The sequence below is a fragment of the Arvicanthis niloticus genome, chromosome 4 (assembly GCF_011762505.2).
Source record: "Arvicanthis niloticus isolate mArvNil1 chromosome 4, mArvNil1.pat.X, whole genome shotgun sequence".
NCBI lineage: Eukaryota > Metazoa > Chordata > Mammalia > Rodentia > Muridae > Arvicanthis > Arvicanthis niloticus.
In genome coordinates, this window is record NC_047661.1 from 47,199,195 (window position 1) to 47,215,979 (window position 16,785).

A 16,785-nucleotide genomic window follows, 5' to 3' on the forward strand; every position below is an offset into this window, starting at 1 on the left:
ATTTTTTCTCTTTAGAGCCACATGTCTTAGACTCAAATTCTCTGTGTTTGTTTCATCCCAGTAATGTGTCTAATTCTATACCACACATAGGATGCTTTACCCTTATAGTTACTAAGAACACTTAACTGCCTAACTCTTCAATACTTCTGGAACTAGCTGGCTTATTCCTGTCTATATTGTCTTATTCCTGTGTCCAATATCTAACTCGAGGCTATCAGTCAACCATGGGTAGGGTGGGTGGGTCAAAGTCACATTACTAAATAGCAGTATGTACACAGTTAAATGGGCATTAATTAACATGATATATAACATAAAATTGCTAAAATATGGAAGAGTGGTATAGACTCAGGTTCTACTAGAAAGTATTGCTAATATTGTGGCTAATAGCATGCTTGAGTCTTTTCTTGTTCTCTAAACAGCCACACTGAGCCATTCAGTTCTAGACATCATGCTGGGAAACATAAGGACAAGTTCAGAGAAAGCTAGGATGAGATGGAGACTAGAAAGCTTGTAATGTGTGAAGGAACTGGAGGTTCCTAAGGAAGAGAAATCTGAGGAAGAGAAAACATGGCATGTTCCTGATGACTGTTAGAAGACACATGCTATGTTCAGATCTTAGAATGAGCTCTGTGTGAGAGACCAGATTGTTTTGTATGGTTACTGAGGACTGTTGATGTTGTGGGGAGTGGTGGAGTGAACATAAGAGGGTTTCCTGGAAGACAGAACTGGCAGAAAATAGAATAGGCTGCAGTAGAAAGAAGTTTCTCATCCTTTGGGATGTCAGAATAGAGGCCGAACAATATATCTCACTCAGAGTAGACCCAAAGAACATATCTAAAGCTTAAACCAAGTCACTTCTGATTTCTTTGAAACCTATTTTTATAAATACATACATTTAGTATCAGTGGCAGGGGATTGACAAAATCATTCACACATTGTATTCTGGCCTTTGATTTGAAATTGTTAACATTTAAGTGAGACACTTTTATTTTATAACATTAGTTATTCATTTGTTCCAAGTGACACTTATGCTTTAACATAGTTACAGGATCACTGTCTACCTCCTTGTGCTATAACAGTTACAGGGACACTGTCTACCTCCTTGTGCTACATCAGTTACAGGGACACTGTCTACCTCCTTGTGCTGTAACAGTTACAGGGACACTGTCTACCTCCTTGTGCTATAACAGTTACAGGGACACTGTCTACCTCCTTGTGCTATAACAGTTACAGGGACACTGTCTACCTCCTTGTGCTATATCAGTTACAGGGACACTGTCTACCTCCTTGTGCTGTAACAGTTACAGGGACACTGTCTACCTCCTTGTGCTGTAACAGTTACAGGGACACTGTCTACACATCAAGGAAGGCTGTATTAAGAAGAAACACTCTGACCACATGTAGTGTGTAGCCTTCAATCCTAGTATTGGAGACAATAGCTAGGAGGATAGTGGGTTGGAAGCCATGGTGGACCAGTCACCAAATTCCAAGCCATGATGAGACATGTTTTTCAAAAAAAGTCCTTATTGAATAATCTAAGAATTGATTTCACTTTGGTACCCTAGAGCTCTCTCACCTTTATAAAAAGCCAATCAAACATAGGCTACCAAGGACTATTCATTCTTAAGACAAAAAAAGGGTCTTTCTCCTGGCTTGCTTTTCACTGCCTTTTTGTTGACCAGAACCACACACACTTTGAAGGACATGAGAACTCATATACCCATGGTAGGTAAATACAATATGGCACATAAATACTAAGTATTGCTTTTTAAAACGACAGGTTTAGTTTTAACATCCTCACATTTTAGCTGGCTGTGAAACTGCAGGAGTCTCAGTTTTAACTTATAAAATGAATAAAGCAGAGAGTAAGTTCAAAATGCTTTTACTATTGTAGATTTGGACAGAATATTAAATTCTATAAAAATCTTTAAATATTAAAGCTGAGTAAGAGCATAGAGTTCATTTGGTTCAGTACCATAATTTTATAAATGAGTGAAATAAGATCCGAGAAAGTCAGAGGTATCTAGAGAGCGGCTGTCAGCCTCCCAGTGCCGTGGTCCTTTACTCCAGTCCTCCTGCTGCGGTGACCCTCAACCAGAACATTGTTCCATTGCTGCTTCATAGCTGTAAGTTTGCTACTGTTATGAATTGTAATGTAAATATCTGATATGTGGGATATCTGATATGTCCCCCCCCCCCGCTGTGAAAGGGTCATGTGACCCCCAGGGTGTCATGACCCACAGGTTGAGAAGTGCTGATCTAGACGGTCTTAGTGTTGGCAGCAGAAGTCATGGGTTCCTCTGATATTAGAGACCGAACAGAACTAAAGGTGTCCTTATGCTCTCAACAGTTTTAGTTTTATCTTGTTAAAGATATGTCAAGAGTAAATATTTCTTAGCTGTACTGCGGAGAAATCATTTCTTTGAGAAACTCTTGTCTCTTTCTAAGACTTTATATCTAGTTGTAGGCAGTCTCCTACTGGCTATCCCAGTGGCACAGCAGACTTTGTGTTTTCTTTGTCTCCACAGCATGGTTGCATAACAACTTTGGTTGAACTTTGTCTTTCACAGTTAAAAACATAAATTTCAATAAATACATGTTCTGTTTCCTAGATGTCTCCTGAAGAAACAGTTTGTAAATACTGTGGTGTCAGCTATCTAATTCTTCATGAATTTAAGGCTATGGAAGAAAAACTGAAAGCAGTGCAAGAAGAAATGAAATTTTATCAAGGAAGTGTAGAACGAGAAAAGAGACTTCAAGAAAAGCTACAGTCTCTGAGCCAGGAGTTTGAACAGTACAGAACTGATCATGAGTCCAAGCAGGAAAGGTCAGAGTACGTTTCCTATCTCTTACTTAGCTTTAAGGCAAACAGATTTTGCTGGCATGGTGGTACATGCCTGTAATTCCAGTAGTCGGGCCTGGGGCAGAAGCCCTGAGGATTCCAGGCCAGCTATGTATTTTCTCTACCCTTTACTGTGCCTTTGTTTACCTTTATTATAAATAAATGTCTGCTACATTTGTGGCTTATTATTTTTTGATAGATATTTAATAATAAATAAAACAGTGTATTCTGTGACTTTGCCACTTACATGTATGCACTGGGATTGTTGAACATTAATACACATACCTTGATCTTTTCTGGGGCAGTGATTTTTGGTTTTTTGCTTTTATTTTTTATTTTACAGATATACCATTATTTATCATTTCACTTTTGAATATCAATACTATTTCTATTTATTATTACACTTACTATTTATACGTATATGCCTTTGAACATATGCTTTTCCATAGAATAAGTTCTCAGAAACAAAAATAACAGAAGTAAATTCCAGTTTACAATTTTGATGATTATTAAGTCAAAATGTCCTTTGAGAAGACAGCATTAATTATGTTAGATCAAGTATTTAGAAATTGCCTACCTTTGACACTTTTTAAATATCAACATCCTTTTTTTAGTCTCCTGCATATATATGGATATATATATATATATATATATATATCCATTTTTTTTTTTTTTTTGCTAATGAAACAGAGCCTTTTTAAAAAAAAAAAATGTGGAGATTGGATATTTCTTCTTCCGTTGATTACCTGCACACATAAAGTGTCCAGATTTCTATTGGGTCATGTGTTTACAGGAGTTTTGTTGTTTTGAGGCAGGGTCTCATGTAGCAAAGGATAATCTTGAACTTCTGATTCTCCTGCCTCTACTTCCCAGTGCTGACATGTGTCACCACACCAGGTTTAGGTGGTGCTGGGGAATTGAACCCAGGGCTCTGTGTATGTTAGGCAAGCACTCTACCAACTAGTTTTATCCCCAATCTATGAAGTTTCTAATAGAACAGTGTTCTTATACTTTATATATGTTAATGATTTCTCATGGTTGCTTATCTTTTTGCCTTGTTGTATGTTTTTTGTTATTAAAAATTCCATACTGTACCAAATTCTGCCAAGGTTCTGTGCCATGATACACAGCCTCAGCACAAAGGAGTTCATTGGAAGAACATACAATGGTAACCTGTTGAAATAAAGGAAAATTCAGGTCCTTTGACTTTGTAAATGATGGGAAACAGATCCCGTTTAAGTCTTTGCCTCCACCCCACTTTCCTTCTTTGTACCATTCTCTTCAAGTCTGAGCATGCATTAGAGTCTCATTAGTTTCTTTTGAGTTCATCCTGATCCCCACCTCTGTAGCCTGAGAAAGGAAAGAGCCTTGGTTATCAGTTCTGTGAAGACTTTTATAACAAAAGAAGAGAGAGAGATCACTAAGAGAAATTAGATTTTTTTTATCAGAAGGGGAAATGTAAATCTGATAAGTAAAACATCCAGTACTGGAAAGAAAAATAGCAACAATCCCAATTTAAAACTACAAGGAAAAAATGGTATGGTATTATTTTATAGTATTGCTTTAGAGTTAGCCATTTAGTCTATTACATATATGATGTGAGGTAAAACATAAGATTTTACTCTTACGTTTTTTCTTGTTTTCCAGATGTCTACTTTGTTATTCTGACATCTTTGATTAAATATGTCCTCCTTTGTCCCCTTATTTGAAATACAGCTGAGGCATTTCTAGTTTAATATGGCCCCTCTGTTTGGTGCTAGTGACTCACTGCCTGCCAGTCATGCAGCCTCATACTGACCTGCTGTATCTTTAGGAGATCCTTACTGTGATCCTTTGCTGGACAAGCCTCTCCTTTCTCAGTGTAGTGTGTCTCCTAGAATTCTAGAATCAGTTATCAGATTTTATGCTAAGATTTAGACTTGGGCTGCATTTACTTTCTTAGAGTAATTAGATAACTTCAGATCTGATGTTTTTATAAAAATCTTCCCATCTCCCCTCTAATTATTTAGTTGGTATTAAAATTTTCAACAGAATCTTAGTTTTTATACATTTGCTTAATTCTTGTCAATAAAAACTTTACACATTTGTATGTAATTATTGTTGCTATGGGGGAATGAGATTTTTTTTTATAATGTGTTCTAATATTTCTGAATGGAAGTAATTTTTATACATTGATTACATATATATCTTGCTCCTTTGCTTGGTTTTATTTATTAGCTGTATGTTTTTTAGTTGGTTTTCTTGAAGATATATAATATGTATAAAACCCCATCACGTCATATCTAATGAGATCTTTCCTTCGATTTCATCACTCCTCCTCCCTATCCCTCCCTCTGGCTTCGTTAAGCTGAACTGGTACAGGTGAGTACTAAACTCGAAGGTGCATGTGTCTTCCTTCTCATCCAGTGTGGACTTGTCTGCTGTGTTCCTGTGCAATAGATTTTTAAAGATTCTGTTTATCAAATGAAAAATTCTTCTGTTCTTTGCTTTTTTAAGGTTTAAATCAAGAATGATTACTGCACTTTAATGAGTGCTGTTTGTTCCTCTTCCTTATGTATCTGGGGTAATCACGTGATCTCCCCCATAGGATGGTTAGTGTTCTGGGTTTTTTGTTTGTTTGTTTGTTTGTTTTTGTTTATGTCAACTTGAAGACAAAAGAGGAACTAAAACTGAGAAGATGTCCCCATCACAATAGCTATTAGGCAAGTCTCTTAGGCAGTTTCTGATGATGGATGAGGGAGAATGCAGCCCACGGTGGGTGGTGCCACTCCAAAGCAAATGGTCCTGGGCTGTGTGAGAAAGCAGGCTGAGTAAGCAGTAAACTTGAGTGAGCCTTTATGGCCTCTGCTTCAGTTCTTGCTTCCAGGTTCCTGCCTTGAGTTCCTGCCCTGACTTCTTTTCATAATGGACTAAACTATAAACTGTAAGCCAAAATAAACCCTTGTCTTCCCCAAGTTGCTTTTTGTCACGGTCTTTATCACAGGAATAGAAAGCAAACTAGAACTGTGTGTTTTACAGTGTCTTCTTTACAGTGTCCATGTTGGTTTCATTATGTAAACCAAGCATGACTTGGAACTCCTGATCTTCCTTCTGCCTCCCATGCCTGGTTTTAATTTGTTAGTGCAGTAAATAAAAACATTTTTCCTAATAAGAGGCTATACTTATATTTTTAACAAAAAGCACTTTGATTTGGCGTGTTTCAGGATTTTCCAAATTGTGTGTTTACCCTTTGTATATTACATATACATATACATGTACGTGTGTGTGTGTGTGTAATATGTATATAATATGTAATATATATATATTAATATTAAAGTTATGTGGTGCTGGGGACAATTTGCATATACACAAATATATACAAATATGTTTTGATTATATATATATATATATATATATATATATATATATATAAATTGTCATAGCTATAAGTACTCTGTACTAGTACTTTCTGAGCATAATCACTCAGATATATGCATTTCTGTGAGCATAGTAAGTGTAAAAGCATCACTTTCCATGAAAGTTAAATTGAAAGTTAAAAAACAAATATATAATACTGAGCATGGTAGCACATGCCTTTAATCCGAGTGTAAGTGGGGGATGCAGTGGAATTACCAAACTAGCGCACTAAACTGCTAAGGCTATCTCAAAGCTGCAAAGAGCAGCAAAAGCCTGGCCAGTTTTAAGGAGATGTTGTGGCAGTGGTGTGTGTGTGTGTGTGTGTGTGTGTGTGTGTGTGTGTGAGAGAGAGAGAGAGAGAGAGAGAGAGAGAGAGAGAGAGAGAGAGAGAGAGAGGATGGTGGTGTTGGTAGTATGTGAGCCAGAAAAGCCTGGAGACTAGCATGGGGACTTTGATTTGTTGCGGGCTTGTTTGCATGAGTCAGGAGCGAGATGCCCAAATGCTGGAGGTATAGTAGGGAGCAGATAAGAGAAATCATTCGTTTTCCTGACAAACAGAAATCAGCTTTAAAGATTTCTGAGGAATGCTGAGTTTAGGTAGCAGTCCTTCTGTTGACTGGGTCAGAATCCAGAGCTGAGGCCAGACTATCCTTTAGGACATCATCAGCAACCATTTTAGAGGACCACTTTGGTCCTAACACTCAGCACTAGGGAGGCAAGGCAGGCAAATCTCTGTGAGTTTGAAGCCAGCCTGGTCCTATATAGTGAAATCTAGTATAACCAGGGCTATGTAGAGAGACCCTGAAACCCCCCCCCCCACACACACACAATTTAAAGTAATTGCTTATGCTAGTAGGGATATCTAAAAGTTTATGAATTAACTTTGTCTTTCTGAGAGAGTGCTGACTTACTTTTCTAGTATTTTAAATAGTTTTGCTTATATATTTAAAGGTGAAGCTGTTCTATAGCTTTCTCATGGTATAGAGACTAGCTTATGTCACACTCTTATAAGATACATGCACTGTGTAGCCCAGGAAACTCTTAAAATGGCAGTTGTCTGCCTTGGCCAACCCAGGAATTAACAGGCCTGTACCACCATGCAGTCGGCACCAGACCTACTAACTAACTCATGAATTGCCTGGACCCATTTAGTAGCAGACCGCGTCGTAGAAGGTCTGTGATGGCCCATTTTGTTTCCTCCACCATTACTGCTTTTTATTGACCTTTAGCCTCTTCTTATGTCAATTGTAGAAATTGTTACTTTTCTAAACAATTATACATGCTGGTATTTCAGGCTCTGTTGTGTTTAGTAATGTCATAGCTTCTTTTAAATTTACTTTTTTAAAACAAAAATTGAAATTAGGGCTTTGTGAATGCCAGGCAAGTGTTTTACCACTGAGCCTATTTTGGTTATGTGCTCAATTCGTAAACAGTTTGTTTATTTTCTTATTGTTGAGTTTCAATAGTTGGTTATATATTTTAGGAAATGTAGAAGCCCTGTATTAGATACATGTTTTGCTATTATTTTCTTGCAGTATGTCGCTTGTTTTCACTTTCTATCTTGGTTTTGTGAATAGAGGTTTTTAATTTAATGAAGTCTAAGCTAGAAAATCTAATAAGTGAGCTGATGATACTAATTTACCAGCAGGCTAGAATGCTATATTCTGGTGATTTCTGCCATTTAAAATCATCATGGAGGAACCAGCTGATCACAGCTGCTGTTAATTTCAGAGAATTGAAGTGCCACATTATTTGGTTATTGATCAGAATACTTCTGTTTAGGATTTCATTATAGGCTTATAAGTCTTAACTTCTAATTTAGGGACAATTGTATATTCACCCACATTTGTAAGAAAGAACAGAGAGCCTATATCCTCTATCCAGATTTCCATGGTAATCACTTGTAAGACTATAGCTTTCCCTTTGAGTGCAATCATATGATTAGCTCTTTTGTCATTGTTTCACAGATCTCTAAAGTGCCCTCCCCTTTCTCCCTGGGTCACATTTGGTAAAGTCTTAAAGTTGTTGTTGTTGTTTTTTTTTTTAATTGGATTTTTTTTTTTTTTACATTTCAAATGTTATCCTCTTTCCTGGTTTCTTTTCTGTAAACCCCCTACCCCATCCCTCCTTGCCTTGCTTCTATGAGGGTGCTCCCCCACCCACCCACTCACTCCCTAGCATTTTTCTACACTAGGGCATCAAGCCTTCACAGGACCAAGGGCATCCCCTCCCATTAATGCCAGATAAAGCTCCTTCAGCTCCTTCAATCCTTCCCCTAACTCCTCCCTGTGCTCAGTCCAATGGTTGGCTGCTAGGATCCACATCTGTATTGGTCAGGATCTGGTAGGGCCTCTCAGGATACAGCTGTATCAAGCTCCTGTCAGCAAGTACGTCTTGGCATCCCCAATAGTGACTGGATTTAGTGTCTGCATATTGGATGGATCTCCAGGTGGGGCAGTCTCTGGGTGGCCTTTCCTTTAGTCTCTGTTCCACTCTTTGTCCCTGTATTTCCTTTAGACAGGAGCAATTCTGAGTTAAAATTTTGGAGATGGGTGGGTGGTCCCATCCCTCAATGGGGGGTGGGGGGGGTTTGCTTAACCTCTGGATATGGTCTTGGCAGGTTCTCACTCCCTTTGTGGAGTATTTCAGCTAATGTCATCCCTGTGGGGTGCTGGGAGGCCCTTGCTTTCCTGGCATCATCCGGAGTGAGGTAACTCAGTCACAAAAGAACACACATGGTATGTACTCACTGATAAGTGGATATTAGGCAAAGAGTATGGAATACCCATGATACAACTCACTTACAACTCATGGACCACAAGAAGCTCAAGAGGAAGGAAGACCAAAGAGTGGATGCTTTAGTTCCACTTAGAAGGGGGAACAATATAATCAAGTGAAGTAGAGGGTAGGAGGGACTTAGGCGGAAGACAGGAGGGAGGGGGAAAAGAAAAAGAGGGTCAGAATCAGGAAGTATCTTTACTGTAAATAAAACTTAACAGTTCAGGAGATTCCCAGAAAACATCTGGGAGAGCAGTGAAACACTACTCAAGGACATACACATCAGGCCAGAAACTGTGCTTACTGCTAGGTTAGCATCTTAGTTTTAAAATAGAAATAATTGTCTTTATGTTGGTAACTTATGGAACACATGTATCTGCCTTGTATCAGATTGGTGGAGACGAACTTTATCCCCAATAGTCTCACATTTTTCTGGGAAAAGAAGGTTACCATCTTGTATTTTCTGTTTTTGCAATGGTATGTAAAATCATCTCTCTGCTACTAAACTCAGGAGGGATAGGAATCCAAGGGCTGGCTTATATTGTTTTGTAGTTATGGTTTAGAGCCAACAGCTTGGCTCTTCTATTTCCTCTTTCCCCTGAGGGGTAGAAGAAGTAGAATGCTAGTTAACCTTGCCTCTAGCCACTTAATCCTTCTTGATGATGGCAACTAGAGTAAAGTTCAGCCTCCTGCTAGCTCCACTGATACCATAGTACTGATAACCCTGTTGCATGCCACCTCATTCCATCCCAGTGCTACTCTGTGGAGCTGGAGGCTTTCCACCAAGACATGTTGACTGGGTTTAGGATTGAGGTGATACAGGAATGTTCACTGGTGCTGTTTCCAGAGCCCCCAGTGTCTGCTTCTGGGTGAGTATAGAGATTTCATTCCTCATGGCCCTTAGGTATGCCAGCTGTGGAAAGAAAGTGCTATGCTTACCACTACTAGGCAGTACGATCCTGTTCCTTCTTCGTCAATGTTGGGGACAGTGCCTCACTTCCCCATTCTCCTTGCTGACACTGCTCTGTTAGGGATACTAGAACCTTATGTGTTTCTGGAATTAAGGATTAACATATCAGTTCTCAGCTCAGCCTGCTGACTCTCCACTTGGAGTGCATCCCATGTGACGAGTCAGATAGTGTGGAAGGTGACTACTCAAGCTCAGTCCCATGAGACCATGGGGTGGAAGGGTAGAGTTTTCCAGTTGTGTTTGGCCAGAGTAAGACAGGTATTGCTAAAAATGTCTTCTGTGGTCAGCCACCTGTTTCTCAGTTAGCTTTCTTCTCTGTGGCCATGGGTAGTTCTGGGCTGGAAACCTATACAGTACTGTGTGTAGAAGAGGAAGAGCAAAGGAAAGCCGGGAGCCATCACTTCAGTGTTTCTCAGGCTCCATCTGCTTCCTTCTCACCTTTCAGTCTTGCTGTTGTTGAAGTTTTTAGATGCAGGAGAAAACAGACCACCTCCTGAATAAAACCCTGAGGGGTTTTGTTGTTGTTTGTTTGTTTGTTTTAGTCAAATTAAGTTTTGCTTTGAGAAAGTTAGAATGTTAAAATAATAATAATTATTATTATTACTGGGATGTATGGGTACTCAGATTGACCCAAAGTGAAGTAGGATACTAGTGTTGCTGTCAGTGTGGGTCAGAGGAGCTTCTCTTCTCTAGAGGGCAGAGACTCACAACCAGTCAAAATTCTGGGAGTGCGTGACTGAGTGCTCACCGCTTCATGAGACACCTCTACTAGCCACTCCAGGCTCAGCGAGCATCAAGGAAGAGGGGTCAGAAACACTGAAAGAGCCAGAGGATGGTATGGCATAGCTGTTACAATCATAAAGACAGGGCAGATATGCCTATTGTGTAAGCACTGCGTGTATGTGTGTGTGTGTGTGCATCTGTGTATGTAAACATCCCCCCCTTCCCCATGGGGGAAAGAAGGGAACTTGTTGGGAAGAAGGAACCAGCAAGAGGATAGAAGGAGTAAGGAGTCATCTTAGTTTCTTTTCTGTTGCTGTATAGATTACTCTGATAAAAGGAACTTATGTTAGCTTTCTGTTCAAGATACAGTCTGTCATGGGGGTAAATCAAGGCAGCAGGAGCTTGAAACACTTAGTCTCCTTACATCTATAGTCAGAAGTAGAGAGGGATGCTTGTAAGCTAGAGATCAGCTTGTGCTCTCCATTTTACACAGTCCAAATCTGTTGCTGAAGAAATAGTCCTACCCACAGTCAAGTTTTCCAATGTCAACTATCCAAAATCAAGATCATTCCTCATAAGCATACCCAGTGACCCATCTCCCAGAAAAGCTTAGATTTGAACAAGGGGTGAATATAGTCAGAGTATATTTTATTTATGTATGTAACTATTAAATACTATTATATCTGAAAAAAATTTTCTTTTAAATAAAAAATCTTAAAATATCAAAAATACTTTAATCATTGTTGGCAGTTATTATGTTAGGCAAACTATAAGTGAAGCAATTAGCCCAAGAAAAGTTCACAGGACTATACCAACTGTCCTGAGCCAGACTAAACTTACAGTTTGGGAACACATTAACATAGGAATACTTTTATGTTTATAGGCAGAAAGAATAAGAAGAGATATGTATATATGACATCGGATACCGTGGAACTGGAGTTACAGCAGCCACACATTTTCCCCTTTACTTCTATCTTTCTAATGGTATTCTTTTATCCCTCCAACTTTTAAAATCAACAGTATTTTATATTTGTATTTATATATTTTTTTGCCTTGGATTTCTCTTTAACCTTAAGTATTATCACAACAAAAATAGAAGTTTTGTTAGGCTGAGTCCTACAACTTCTATTAGGTTAAATCTAATTTATTCTGAGAACACAGTAGAAGGGAATCAATGCACTGTGTGAGGTCAGTAGTGCAGGCTCTGCCTTTGCTTAAAATTTGCTTCTTAATTTTTCTGGGCCTTGAGTTTTTCATCTGAAAAATCAAAGAATAGACCATGTCATAAGGAATGGAAGGCAGATTGCATAATGCTCGGGGAATTCTCATCCCCCTTTTCATCCTTTCTATGTTTCTTTAAGGTTAATAGCATGGTTTCTGGTGGTATGAATGAGAAATGTCTCCCATAGGCACAGGTATTTGAACATTTGGTTCCCAGTTGGTGATGCTATCTATTTAGGGAGGTTTAGGTGGTGTGTGGCCTTACTGGAGGAGAATGTTACTGGGCTTCAACATTGAGAAATTAAAGCCCCACACCGCTTCCAGTTTACTTACTCTGCTTCATGTTTGCAGTTGAAGATATAAACTTTTAAATTCATGCTCTGAATACTATGCCTGCTACTTGTTACAATGCCTCTCCACCATGATGACCCTTGTCTCTGTGGAACCGTAAGCCCAAATAAACTATTCCTTGTCTTGGCCATGCTGTTATCACAGCAATAGAACAACAACTAATGTATTATCTTTCCACTATTGATAGTATTATGTCCATACCTACTTTCATTATTCAAACATACAATGATGTCATGAGGAAAGTTCCTGGGTCTAGAAATATGTAGATATCAGTGTTCATTGGTGAGACTGCCTATGTTAGCCCACTTCTTACATTGTGATTTTGTTATTTTTCTAATCAGTGCCTTACACACACACACACACGTGCACACACACACACAAATATATATTATAATATATAATATATATACTATAAACACACATGTTTATAGTATACATATGTATGTGCAACATAACACACATATATGTTATGTATATACATATATATGTATACACACACACACACACACACACGTATGTATAGCTAGTCACCCCAGGAAACTTGTAAAACATCTCAGCTTCAGGCCTGTACCACACTATCGTTGTACTTCAGAGGCTGTTCTGCTCTGGCTGTTTCTCTGCACATGGTGTATCCAGCCCCATGTTAAATTAGTCTTGCTCCAGCTCACAGTTCTTGTGGGAATTGTGTCTTGGAGGGGACAGCACCTCCCTGGCTGCTACTGATGACTTCAGTCTGATAGGCAGCATAGTGTGGTTGGGCTTGAATCAGTGGCTATTACTGGCTGTGTTTCCACAGAGAAAATTGTAGACCTCACTTGAACTTACTTTTCTCTGTCACCTATTTTTATCTTCCCACACTGTTCTGCCATTCTTGTGTTCAGCTTTTCCTCTCACATAAAGAGTCTAGACTTTTTTTATCCTGACTTTTTATTTGCTGGTGTTTTAGTTACTTTTTCTGTGGCTGTGATAAGATACAAAAGCAACTTTTGGGAGAAGGGTTTATTATTGGCTTGTAGTTTGAGGGTAAAGTCGATGAAAGTCGATGATAGTGTACTAGTGGAGATCCTGTGGCAGGAACTTAAAGCACTGGTCACTTTACCTGCAGCCAGGAAGCAGAGGATGATGAATGTTCTTGCTCCTCCTTTGTGTGCAGTCTAGGACCCAAGCTCAGTGGATGGTTTATCTACATTGAGGGTGCATCTTCCTACCTCAATTAACCTAACCCAAAGATTTTTCTCCAAGGTAGATCCTGTCAAGTGAAAATCTGTAGAGAAATTTTAATCCAGCATCATGACTGCTCTGGCAAGGTATCACATCTAAAGATATGATTTAGCTGGAATGCAGACATGCCCTGGATTATAGTATGATCTGGCTGGAATACAGACACATCATTAGCACATACCTTTAATTCTTAGCAATGAAATTTGTAGAAGGAAGCAGACATGTTTAAAATGTGTAATTGAGGGGCAGACAAAGTGACAAATCATGGAAAGATTTGACAGAATGTATCAGAGATAGGATACACCCAACTTATGTGAGATAGGAAAGAGAGGCTACTTAAGCGCAGAGAGAAAGAAAGAAAGCGAGGGAGAGGGGGAGGGAGGAAGTAAGAGGAAGGGGGGGAAAGGGAGAGAGGGGAAGGAGAGGGAGAGAGAGGTTTTGTGTGTGTGTGTGTATGTGTGTGTGTGTGTGTGTATGTGTGTGTGTGTGTGTGTGTGTGTGTGTGTGTGTGAGAGAGAGAGAGAGACAGACAGACAGACAGACAGACAGACAGACAGACAGTTAGTTTTACCAGGACAGTTTTACAAAGACAAGTTTTTGAGAGAACAAGCTAGATTCAGGTGAAGAGAGTATGAGCCAGAGAATGCGAAGGAGCCAGAAGAGGTTAGAACATATCGCTAAAGTTAGTATGAGGCCAAGCAGATCAATTCAGTCAGAAGCCAAGAGAAGCCAATTGAATCAGTCGGCTTGGAAGATTAGATTGTGTGGAGCCTAGAAGCTTCCAAGTCTAGGCCTAGGGATAGTTAGAACAGAGAAGGCAGTGTTGTGGGCTCAGCCTAAGCCATGTGTTTGCACAGCTTGGGAACATCTCTCATCTCACTACTTCATCTGAGGAAATGAAAGTGACATTTACAACCATCAGTATAGAGCATCAGAGCTGGATCACAGAAAGACATCTTGTAATCTGCCATCTTATTCAGTAGTGGTATTTCCTGGCTTTCATCTTCTTAATGTCTTGAATCTGCATATCTACTTCCTAGCCATGATCTGTTTGGACATCTACAAGCCTCTTTGGATGACTTGTTGCCCCTATCTAAACCAATTTTTACTTGGCAATCAAAATGAGTGAGTAAATGTATTTATTCATTTTGCTGCTGTACCTGCTGGAGTTTACATTTTCTTTAGACTAAACACAACTATTCTCCATTTTGCCTGTCCCCCTTTTTATGGCTTGGCTGAGGTAACAGATCCTCAAGAAGACATTTGCCAATCCTGGTGTTTCCTGTGACTTCCTTGTTTTCCCTTTATGGTGGTCTTTAGCTATACTTGTTTGGTGTTTGCATTTCTGATTGCAATGTAAATCTCAAGAAAGCAGTTTTATTCTTTATATTTAGAATAGTGCCTAACATCTAGTAACATTCAAAGGATATTCAGTTGATTCACTTATGAATAGGTATGAAAGCACATGATGGCTTACTGTGGGATTCTCTATCATCTGTGTTTTGTGGGCAGCAGAATGGAACCTTCGTTGTGCATGGTAGAAAGCCTTCATTCCTCCCATCTTCCTTTAAAATTAACAGTGACTTTCTGTAATGATCTGACATGATATATAAGTTAAAGTCTGTTGGATTTCCATGAAAAGTTTCACCATCCTTTTCCTTCCTATCACACGTCAAGATGCGGGACATCAACCTTCTTACAATGGTGCCATAACTGTGATGATGACAATGACATTCTAATAAAAGAGCCTTAGCCTCTAACAATATCATATCTCTCTGCAGTCAGCCCGGAAATGCCTCCCCCTCCAGGCATAATATAAGTAATATAATATAGTTACTTATATGTAATCAAACTATTTTCAGATACACACACTGACTACCTACATGACTTTTTCTTTTATATCTAGTATGTGATATTTGTGATCATGGATTGGTATGTGATCATTTTGTATGTCCTGGATTAATGGTTAAGTAAATTAAGAGGTGAGTAGATGGAAGAAGTGGGTAGACACACAACAAGCAGTATACTGTAAACTGTTGGAGAAGAGATCATACATTTCAGATGTTCGTATTTTCCTTTCCGAGACCTAACTCTATCTCCTGGAGCATTGGCCTTTATAGGGTAGCTGCCTGATACATGCTTGTGTATTCACTCTGTTTTCTATTTTTGGAGACATTTTCTTACTGTTTAGCTCAGACCAGCCGTGAACTTGCAGTGATCCTCCTGCTTCCACCTCCTCAGGACTGGAATTAAAAGCATGAGCTGCTGTCCCCAAGAATTGGTGATTATTGGTGATGATGTTTTAACTAAGGTGTCAAAAGGTTATTTTCATTAAGGAGGTCTATAAACTTTAGGTTTATTTTATATTTGAAAAATGAAATCCCCTAAGAATGTATAAGCTTTGGATTCTCATAGTTTAGAGATTCATATACATTTGAATCAATGTGTGTTATATCCTTTAAAAAATTATTTGTTTATATTTTATCTGTATGCACGAGTGCCTTCATATATGTATGTGCCTAGTGCCTTCAGAGGTGAGAGGAAGGAGTGAGCTGCCTGGTAGGGGTGCTGGGAATTGAATCTAGGTCTTCTTCAAGAATAGCAAGTGCTCTTAAGAGCTGACCCATCTATCTAGCCCCCTAATAAATCCTTGATAACTCAGAAAATCAAGTATCTCTAAAAGAATCAAGGATATCTATTAGCAAATGTTCTTCCTAGTGCTATTTAGACAGAATTCTCTTAAATGAAAGCATACCAAGTAGTAGATTCTCTGCGGAGATAACTTACTGTAAATGAAATGACCTCAGGTAATTCAATATGGAATGTTTTGAGAGAAAATGGAAGTTCTAATAATGATTTGAACAGTAGACTTTACCTGAAATTGTATTGATAGGGCTGGCTTTAAGAAAATAAGTAATTTCTATATATAGAAAGTATAATTCTCATGTAAGTTTTACTTAACATGAGGAGGCCATTCTTGTTTAGTGTGTTTACAGAGCATTTTTGTTTTGTTTGTTTCCCCCCAACCAACCAAAATAAACTACCCATTTCATTCTTTCTTTGTGGTTATTTATATACTTCTAGAGCTGTTTTCTACATGGTGTTATGTCTGGTTTTTGCAACACATAGTGATGTCCTTTAGCACTTCACAATTGAAAACAGCTGAGAGGCTGAGCGTGCACTGTCTTGTCTGTCTGTTTCTGTTTGTTAGTTGGAGTTTCTATTGTGATAAAACCCATGACCAAAAGCAATTTGGGGAGGAAAGAATCTATGTGGCTTATAT

At 38.8% G+C, this 16,785-nt stretch overlaps 1 protein-coding gene across 1 annotated transcript in view; it reads left to right on the forward strand.

The window, feature by feature from the left end:
• The window catches only part of Lekr1 (leucine, glutamate and lysine rich 1), a 160,241-nt gene that overhangs the window by 14,726 nt on the left and 128,730 nt on the right, over window positions 1-16,785 (forward strand). The window contains exon 3 of the mRNA XM_034499420.2: window positions 2,613-2,827. Coding sequence (XP_034355311.1) covers window positions 2,613-2,827 — 215 coding nt within the window. The remainder of the gene's footprint in view (window positions 1-2,612; window positions 2,828-16,785) is intronic.